The 10,318-nt window shown below is 44.2% G+C and overlaps 1 protein-coding gene across 1 annotated transcript in view; it reads right to left on the bottom strand.

The window, feature by feature from the left end:
- Positions 1 to 2,616: 2,616 nt before the first annotated feature.
- The window catches only part of LOC141999207 (acyl-CoA dehydrogenase family member 11-like), a 30,478-nt gene continuing 22,776 nt past the window's right edge, over positions 2,617 to 10,318 (bottom strand). Inside the window, exons 12-14 of the mRNA XM_074972376.1 lie at positions 6,442 to 6,613; positions 6,077 to 6,143; positions 2,617 to 5,748 (exon numbers count right to left, since the gene is read on the bottom strand). Coding sequence (XP_074828477.1) covers positions 5,622 to 5,748; positions 6,077 to 6,143; positions 6,442 to 6,613 — 366 coding nt within the window. The 3' untranslated portion in view covers positions 2,617 to 5,621. The remainder of the gene's footprint in view (positions 5,749 to 6,076; positions 6,144 to 6,441; positions 6,614 to 10,318) is intronic.

Below are 10,318 nucleotides of genomic sequence, written 5' to 3'. Positions count from 1 at the left end.
GCTGCTCAAATTTTATCTTACTATTTAAGAAATATGTTTTTTTACCTAATTCCCAGGGTTATATTATTAAATTAATTGTCTTGCAGTGGTCATAGGTGATGCATTTGATTATACATTTGGAGTGGAATTTTTATTAAAATAGCATCTGAAATCTGATCAGTTGCCTTAAGAACGTTAAGTATTTTAACACATGCAAATCTGAGACCCGAGAGCGGCTTAGCGGCAGTATAAATTGTTAGAGCCTAGGGATTACTTGTTTGTAACACCATTTATTCTGCTGTCACCTCCAAGTGACTATTTAGATATAAATAAATTTGTCATTTACATACACAGTGACAATTGTACAGTCCCTTGTGTTTTGTAACTCAGTGTATATGCAGGGCTTAAACTTTTATTTATTTATGTTTAAAAATCCCTCTCCTCCCTCACCCCCAACCCTGTCACACGAAAAAAAGAAAAGTAAAAGAAGGCCAAAGCTCCCAGTTAACATGGATTGTCAAAGCCCTGCACTCCAGGAGACTGGCCCCCTAGCAAGCATCAGGATCTTGGTGGTCTGTTAACCACCTCTGTAAAGAACTCCTAACACTAGAAGTTAAATGTGGGTCATTTTATATTGGATCTGGCACAGAGGGTACAGGGTGAGCTGTGCTTTAGCCCCCTTAGAGTCCTTCCCAAGCGCACCTCTCTGGTGATGGGTTTCAGAACTTTCACCCCGCTCTGCATGGCACCATGTGGGCAGAGCTACACGGAGGTCAGAGGTGTGACTGCAGCACAGGTAGCCATACCTGAGCCAGCCTGACTCTAGCTAACCTGGGTAGCAGTAGCAGCCCAGGGTTCAGCACGTGCAGACTGTCCGAGGCCTGGTCGACCCTGGGGGTCAATCTAAGCTACGCAACTTCAGCCACGTGAACAACGGAGCTGAAGTCGAGGTACTTAGACCTACTCGCCGCGGTGTCTTCACTATGATGAGTTGACGGCTGCCGCTGCCCCGTCAACTCTGCCTGCGCCTCTCGCGGCGGTGGGTACAGGAGTCGACGGGAGAGCGCGCGGGGGTCGATTTATTGCGTCTAGACTAGATGCGATAAATCGACCTCCGCTGGAGCGATCGCTGCCCGCCCATCCGGCGGGTAGTGTGGACACACCCCGCGGGCGTACCCAGGATCCTGACTGCGCTTGTACAGCCTATGCTGCCACAACTTCGCTGCTGTTAGTACCCGAGCTGCCTAGACACGAGGTAGCTCAGGTATGGTCGACGTCTGCCCCAATCACACACCCCTGCTCGCAGTGTAGACGTGCCTCACGAGTGGGTGTGGGCTTCAGCCCCTCTGGCTACAACTGTAGCACAACCGTCCCTTTTGTTTGGCATGTGTGAGCCTCTAGGAGCCTGTGACAACAGCTGACTGAAGTGACTGAAAAACAGGTTCTTCAAAACAGTATTATCTATTCGGCCAAAGGCAGATAGCAAGCAGAGAAAAGGTAAAATAACAAAAGACCTAAATGTCTGGGTCTTACCTAAATTTATTCTTTTTTCTTAGCCCAGACACCCCTTCTCCTGGCCTGGGACAGACAGCCCGACAGCCCCTGCAGCGTTCTCTGTGTGTCTCCCTGCTCCCCATCCCCCTTCCTCTCTAAGACAAGGTTCTTAACTGTTTATGGTCCTTCTTGAGCTCTAGGCTGTGGCCTTGGCAAAACAACTGTATGAATTTGCTGGTGCCCAGAAAAGATCTTCCCAATAAATAAACTAACCCGTGTTACCTTAACTCCCTTGAAGGTGTTTACCCCAGATGTCTGATCTCCACCATTCTTTCATTTCCTGTTGGCTATTCATAACAACCCCTTTCATTTGACTCTGTGTAGTCAGACAGAATATCAAGCAGATAAACTGCAGTACATATATTCATACAAAATAATACAGCTATTTCCCTTGTTTTCCACACTAACGACACCTACGTGTCTGCTTTGATGGTGTTTTACTGATTTTTAACCTAAAACTGGAAACCTTATGTCCTGTGTACTGCAGTACCATTAAGGCACATGTGCAAGGGAAATGAATGAGCTCTAATGAGGGCAAAGATTATTTTCCTTTACCAGTAGGAAGCATCTTTCTCATTCTGGGAGCCTGGAGCAAGATTCATATTGAAGTAACTTGTCTCATCCCACAGTAGCTTTTTATGCAGTAGCTTTTGTAGAGTAGCTTCCTGGAACTAGACTGACATTAGTGTTGGTGCCCTTCTGAGGCTTTGAATAACTCAGCAACAAGTGACTATCACAGAAGGCATAGAACCCTCCTGGCTACAGTTTGTTGTTACCTATGTCATTGGCGAAGGAATAGCATGTCTTTGGTAACAATAGTTAACTGTATTTAGCGGTACAGTCACTGGGCTGGGTAAGGCAATGAGCATACTGCATGTCACTGTAATTTTTGGGTGGGGGGAAAAGGCTATCGTAGTTGCAGTGTATTTATAATTCCTTCCCCACATCTGCCCTCTTTATAAGTTGAAGTTCAGTTCAACAGGGAGTTCCACTTACCTGGTATGGAGAGGGGACCTGCTCTGTCTCATTTAAATGTTGAGCACTAGATGTACTTTAAAAAGACAAATGCATGTGTCTTTAACCTTTTCCCAATTCCTTTATTGCAGAATAGCCAAATCACTCAACCATCTTGTTCAAAGAAATGGTTTCACATTTTAAGTTGTTTGCACTGATTATAAAAAAAATTACAACCGAAATGTAAGATCTAAGCAATTTTATCAGCTACCTTATGTATTTGATCTCACCGAAGATGGATTTTTTAATAGCATATAGAGATAAGTTTGGCTCAGTACTGTACCTTAACAATTCAACTTCTAATACACTAAGGCATGGTCTACACTACAGAGGCAGCTTACGTCAACCCAACTCTGTAATCTACTAAGCTACAATGTAGCTTGCACCGATGTAACTCGCCCACTACAGCGACTTAATAATTCCACTTTCACAAGAGGCGTAGCGCTTAAGTCAATGTAGTTTGACCGGTGCCCCCCAAAAGGCTTTATGGAAATATACTTATGAATGTATATATGACATAACTAGAATATGTTTTATGCTACATATGCCATGTAACATATCTCTGTAAAGGTTATGATCTACTGAATCTATTAATGCTATTTGTATGCAGGTATCATTTTTGTGTTCGAAGTTATGAATATTGGGTGTGTACTGGCTTGATTTTTAAGTAGCCTTTGTAAAGCATTTGGTCATCTTCTTGAGAAAGGTATGTGCAAATTAAGTGCCCAATCAAGAAGCACTTAAGGGACAATGGATCTTGGAATGCTCCAATCCACATAAGAAGTCTACTTGAGGATGTTCAAGATAGCATGTGATCCATGGCTGCTACCTGTAAGTTCTAAGTCATGCATGGACATGTGACTGGCCCATGTGACTCCACAACTCCATTTTGGAGCTGGATTCTACACAGGGGGAGGGAGGGGTGTCCACTTAGAGGAGAAAGTCTATTAAAACCCCTGGGAGACCCCTCCATTTTGTCTTCATCTGGCTAAAGAGATAGCCTCTCCACCCCCAAGGATACCTGAGAGAAACTGGAAAAAAGGACAGTAACTTCAGGGGGCGTGAGTGATTGCTGGACCCAGACTAGAAGGAGACTAGTCTGTAAAAGGACGCTTACTGGAATTGGTGAGGTTTTATCTGTATTCAGTTTTCTAGACATAGACTTGCATGTTCTATTTTATTTTGCTTTGTAATTCACTTTGTTCTGTCTGTTACTACTCGGAACCACTTAAATCCTACTTTCTGTATTTAATAAAATCACTTTTTACTTATTAATTAACCCAGAGCATGTATTAATACCGGGGAAGGGGGGCAAACAGCTCTGCATATCTCTCTATCAGTGTTATAGAGGGCGAACAATTTATGAGTTTACCCTGTATAAGCTTTATAAGCAGATTTATTTGGGGTTTGGACCTCATTGGGAGTTGGGCATCTGAGTGTTAAAGACAGGAACATTTCTTAAGCTGCTTTCAGTTAAGTCTGCAGCTTTGGGGCACATGGTTCAGACCCTGGGTCTGTGTTGGAGCAGACTGGCTTGTCTGGCTCAACAAGACAGGGTGCTGGAGTCCCAACCTGGCAGGGAAAGCAGGAGCAGAAGTAGTCTTGGCACATTAGGTGGTAGTCCCAAGGGGGTTTCTGTGATCCAACCCGTCACATAGTTAGGTTGACGCAGTGACATTGTAGACACTGCGTTGCTCACATTGACTGTTACTGCCTGTCAGGAACTGTCCCACAGTGTCCCACACTGGCAGTTAAATTGGTGCAAGCACTCCAGGTGAGGATGTGCACTGCCGACACAAGAAGCGTCACGTGGACATGTAAAACAGATACAATTACTGCAGTGGCTGTACGTCGACATAACTTAGGTCAACTTAATTTTGTAGAGTAGACTTACCCGAAGATACTTCTCTGCATGAGGCTGTCTTGTGACATGCATGTCTCAATAGCATCAAGTTTCTATTTAACAATACCTTGTGTACACTTCCTCACTAATAAAATGTAACCATTTCTTTCAGACCTATCCACAGGGTGACTGGAACTCTGCCAAGCACCCTCCTATAACCATGCTGACCGATATCTGTCTCTTTTTGGCATTGCCTGAGAAAGAGGATCTCATCTTTCCTCATCTGGCCAGATGCTCAAACCATTATGTCTACTCCAGACTCAGCTTCCTCAGAGGTCAGTGTCCTATTTTTCAAGGCCCCCAACAAGAGGCATTCCCAGCTTAAAGTCTCCATGTTATCTTAAATCCAATTATCTTAAGTTAAAGCAAAAATTATTTGTAACAAGGAAGAAATTAAAGAGGAAATCACAAGCACAGCTAGCCGAAATACTACACAATGGTTAGCTAGCTTGGCTCTAGGTTCAGTTACAGGATAATATAAAGTTTTCATCTTAATATATGATATGGTCCTTTGTCCTGCCCAGCTGCAATCAGGACCTATTACACAGGACCATATCATATATTAAGATGAAAACTTCTGAGTAGAGAAACCTAGTTACATCACAGTGTAGATGGGACTTATGTTCTCAAGTTATGCTACAGCCTTGGAGCCAGATTCGTGTGGCTAAAGTGGCCAGTGGAGAATGCCCTTGTGGAGGGGAACTCTCCACTGACACAAAGCTGCTGGAGGCAGCACTGCAGATGTAGGGTGTTGGCTCAGAGAGAGGGGGTGGGGAAGTGGTGTTGCAAAGCTAAAATCCCATTTTATAAACTTTTGCGACTTCTGTGTTTGAGACCAGGCTTCTGATGTAGCTTTGGTTTTTTTCTTTGTCTCAGTGTTGAAAAGAATACTCATTAGCACTTCAGAGTCTGCTTATTAAATTCATGATCTGCATTTGACCACCAGGTGTTTGCCTAAAACATTCTAAGCACGTTTCTTTTCAACTCCTCCTGAAAGAGACTATCGGTGATACTCAGATGGTCATAGTCAATTTGTTTAGCATAACCCTAAATATTAAGCATACTATAAGCAAATGCAGTTTGTGCTGGATGCCCCAGGCACTGGCCAGGATTGTAATCCAATTTCTCTTCCAAAGTGAGGCACGGTTTTTCTCAGTTAGCTTCAGTGAAGTCATAGCTTTCCTTTCAAAACTGGGCTTCTCTCATAAACCAAGGAGGTATCCCGGGAAGCTGCCTCAGCATCATAACAGCCAGCTTTTTCTTCTGAGTCTACTGGGCAAAGATCCTGTTTGCACCACCTGAGTAGGGGATGCAAATAACTTTTAACCAAAGCCATTGTACAGACAATACCTGTTGCAACCTAGCCCCTAGTAGTGTTACAATCTCTAGAAAGGCATGCTGTGGACAGACAATTCCCAGGAACATCATGGAGTGGATTGATCAGATTTCACTGATACCACAGCAGGACTGTTACTTGTCTCCATCAGCAGCAGATGTTGAGCTCTGGGTCTGTCTCAGTACAAGGGGTGACTGACTACTAGAAAGGGATCGGATCACATTAGCCTGCTGAATATACCTAGGGGATCTACTTGGAAGAAAGGGGCTGGAGAAAGGGGTTCTCTTTACCTCTGAGCTGCGTAGGTGTCTGTGGAGGAGGCGTCAGGCCCAGCTGCGTGTTCGAGTAAGAGAGCCCCTACAAAAAGTACACATCAGGTATAAATGTTTCCAGACTCCCATCCCAATAGCAAAGTGTAATGGAAGGGTCAGGTGTTCCTTACTCCAGCACAGCATCTTGCTGGTTCATACCTGAATCTGCTTCTGCTCGAAAAGGAGGCAGTAACCAGCATTCTTTACACCACCACTGTTCAACAACATTTGAAAACCAATCTCCTCCAGCTGAAACCTACCCCAGCATCCCTGAAACTGAACATACTAATTCAGAGTCATTTTGGAGTCTCTGCAGGGGATTGTCTGTCAGTTCTCTCCATTACCTGTGTAGATCCTTGCCAGAGTGTAGGCAAAGTCTCTTGCTGCTAGCTCCCTTGCAGCTGCCCCCTTGGAGCCAACTCTTTGAGTGAACTGGCCAAGCCTGTTGAGAGCATCCTGAAGTAGCTGCACAGAAGAGTCCAGTTCTGAAATGCTGGAAGCCAGCTCCAGCTTCCCCTGCAAAGAAAGGAGTTACAGGAAAAGTTATTGAGTGCCTCCTGGAGGGAAACATAGCTGCTGAAATCCTAATGAAAGAGATCAAACCACTGCAATTCTCGCTGAGGCTGCCACAGGGAAGCTAATACCACACCAGCCAACACTGACAGAACGCTGCTCAGCTGCACTCAGGAGAACACTGTTTGAAGGAAACTTGCAGCATTAGTTTAATAACTGAAAAACACGGTGAGCTAGATCCACCATGCTGGCATTCCAGCAAGATGTGGAGACCAACTCATGTACACGCTACCCTGTAATTACATATCTGTATCAGGCAGAAATTATACATGCCAATCACCACTGTATTTGATCTGTTTTACATCCAAATATTTCCACTTTCATGAAGATGTTAGAGCTGTGCTCAAAGTGTGACTGCAGCTACAGCTCCCCTTGAGCTAAAAGGCAGGTTTGAAGAATCCATCCCTTACGAGTCACATATATGTGGGAAAGCCCAAAGCAGCTGGCCTGTGCTCAACTCCCTGAGCATGGACGGCAGAGCTCTGGTTGTTCCAAGGGACTTTGCTGGCTCCTCTGATTAAGCTGCTATTTCCCCAGTGGCCTAGCTGTATTGTGGAAATCATGACGGAAGGTCAGCGGTGAGAGCCTAATACCACTCTACACTGGCTTCCTGTTAATAATACAGTGTGCTCATTGCTGCCTAGGTGTGTGAGATCGAGTGTAGCCTTTAATCTGGGTTTCCCATGCTCTCGCATGGTGAGCTCTCAGAAGGGCTCTTGATTCACGTTACATGTATTTGTATCCAATATATAAATGTCATTAGAACATCACTACGCCATATTACTGATACTGAGTTTCGATCTGCATTTCCATTGTCATTGGGTTGAAAAACTTGCAGTGTGTGTGTGTGAAATCCTGGCCTCTTTGAAGTCAATGGGTGATTTGACATGGACCTTAGTGAAGCCAAGATTTCACACTGGGTCTCGGCCCAAGCGTCTGGGGTGCTATGTTTTACAGAACTGTATATCTTTACCCCAGTAGTTCTGCAATTTGTGCTTTTCTGCTGTAGTACAATATGACTGAAGGGTTACAATGGTTAGATATGCAAAGAGGAGCCGGTATTTTAGAGTAGCATTTTGTAGAAGCAAAAACAACGAGGAGTCCTTGTGGCACCTTAGAGCCTAACAAATTTATTTGGGCATAAGTGTTCATGGGCTAGAACCCACTTCATCAGATGCATGGACTGGAAAATACAGTAGCAGGTATATATACATAGTACATGAAAAGATGGGAGTTGCCTTACCAAGTGGGGGGTCAGTCTAACAAGATGATTCAATTAACCGTAGAATACCAAGGGAGGAAAAATCACTTTTGTAGTGGTAATGAGGGTGGCCCATTTCAAACAGTTGACAAGAAGGTGTGAGTAATAGTAGGGGGAAATTAGTATGGGGAAATTAGTTTTTGTAATGACCCATCCACTCCCAGTCTTTATTCAGGCCTAATTTGATGGTGTCCAGTTTGCAAATTAATTCCAGTTCTGCAGTTTCACATTGGAATCTGTTTTTGAAGTTTTTTTGTTGAAGAATTGCCACTTTTAAGTCTGTTATTGAGTGACCAGGGAGATTGAAGTGTTCTCCTACTGGTGAGCTGTAGCTCACGAAAGCTTATGCTCAAATAAATTGGTTAGTCTCTAAGGTGCCACAAGTACTCCTTTTCTTTTTGGTTTTTGAATGTTATAATTCCTGATGTCAGATTTATGTCCATTTATTCTTTTGCGTAGAGACTGTCTGGTTTGGCCAAAGTACATGGCCGAGGGACATTTCTGGCACATGATGGAATATATCACTGCGGGAAGGGATGTGCTGACCGCCGCTTCCTGCAGCTCCCATTGGCCAGGAATGGCAAACTGTGGCCACTTGGAGCTGCAGGGGGCCGTGCCTGCGGACGGTCAACATAAACAAAATATCTCGCGGCCCGCCAGTGGATTACCCTGATGGTTGCCAACCCCTCGCCTAAACTGTCATGCTGTTTTGTGTTTAAAGGGACCCAGGTACTGTAGATCCAAAATCTGATCAGCTTCAAAGCATGGTTCTGGTCAGAAAAGTCACAGATTGTATTCTATATGTGTTCTGCATCAAATCCTTTCATCTCTAATTTGCTAATTTTTTACAGGTGATTTTTTTATTCTAACTGCCAGCAGTATAAGTTCAACGTACAGGAAAATCAAACTGTGTTTTTTCCACTTCCTCTGTTATAAGGAGAAAAAAAAATCTAGAATGAGAACTCAGCCAGCAGCTTCAGTGATTATGTCAAAGGCAGAAACAACTCCAGCTTTGCTTTCCTCCCTGCCTACCTGTTCTAAATCCATAAGAGTATAACTGACAGGAGGGCAGCATCAACAGGGCCATTTTTACCATCACTTTTCTGACTGATGTAGTCAAGCAGGGAATGACCTTTAGAAATGAAGTATTTCTGAATCCATCATAAAACTGTTTAAGCTGCCACTCTTTTTGCTACAGCTCACTTCATTGGATGCATTCAGTGGAAAATACAGTGGGGAGATTTTATATACACAGAAAACATGAAACAATGGGTGTTACTGTACACACTGTAATGAGAGTGATCAGGTAAGGTGAGCTATTACCAGCAGGAGAGAAAAAAAATCCACAGTGGCCAGGATGGTGTTTTCAGGAAGATCACCGATGGATTGTAGTTTCCTCAGGAAGTCAGTGGTGTCTCTAAGATAGCTGGAAGTGCTGGTAGCGTAGGGCCTGAGGAGGGAGTCTACATAGCCAGACAATCCTGCTGTCAGGGTGCCAATGCCTGAGATGATGGGGCATCGAGGATTTCCAGGTTTATGGATCTTGGGTAGCAGATAGAATGCCCCTGGTCGGGATTCTAGGGGTATGTCTGTGCGGATTTGTTCTTGTGCTTTTTCAGGGAGTTTCTTGAGCAGATGGTGTAGTTTCTTCAGATTGAGAGAGCCAGAAGAGTACCCAGAGTTACCTACTACAGGACAGGCCCAACAAAGAAAATAACAGAACGCCACTAGCCGTCACCTTCAGCCCCCAACTAAAACCTCTCCAGCGCATCATCAAGGATCTACAACCTATCCTAAAGGATGACGCATCACTCTCACAGATCTTGGGAGACAGGCCAGTCCTTGCTTACAGACAGCCCCCCAACCTGAAGCAAATACTCACCAGCAACCACACACCACACAACAAAAACTCTAACCCAGGAACCTATCCTTGCAACAAAGCCCACTGCCAACTGTGTCCACATGTCTATTCAGGGGACACCATCATACGGCCTAATCACATCAGCCACACTATCAGAGGCTCGTTCACCTGCGCATCTACCAAGGTGATATATGCCATCATGTGCCAGCAATGCCCCTCTGCCATGTACATTGGTCAAACTGGACAGTCTCTACGTAAAAGAATAAATGGACACAAATCAGACGTCAAGAATTATAACGTTCAAAAACCAGTTGGAGAACACTTCAATCTCTCTGGTCACTCGATTATAGACCTAAAAGTGGCAATTCGTCAAAAAAAAACTTCAGAAACAGACTCCAATGAGAGACTGCTGAATTGGAATTAATTTGCAAACTGGATGCAATTAACTTAGGCTTGAATAAAGACTGGGAGTGGATGTGTCATTACACAAAGTAAAACTATTTCCCCTTGTTTATTCCCCCCCCCC

Source organism: Natator depressus, chromosome 15 (assembly GCF_965152275.1).
Source record: "Natator depressus isolate rNatDep1 chromosome 15, rNatDep2.hap1, whole genome shotgun sequence".
Classification (NCBI taxonomy): domain Eukaryota; kingdom Metazoa; phylum Chordata; order Testudines; family Cheloniidae; genus Natator; species Natator depressus.
Note: the sequence above shows the minus strand (reverse complement) of the source record. Positions and strands in the feature narration are given on the sequence as shown.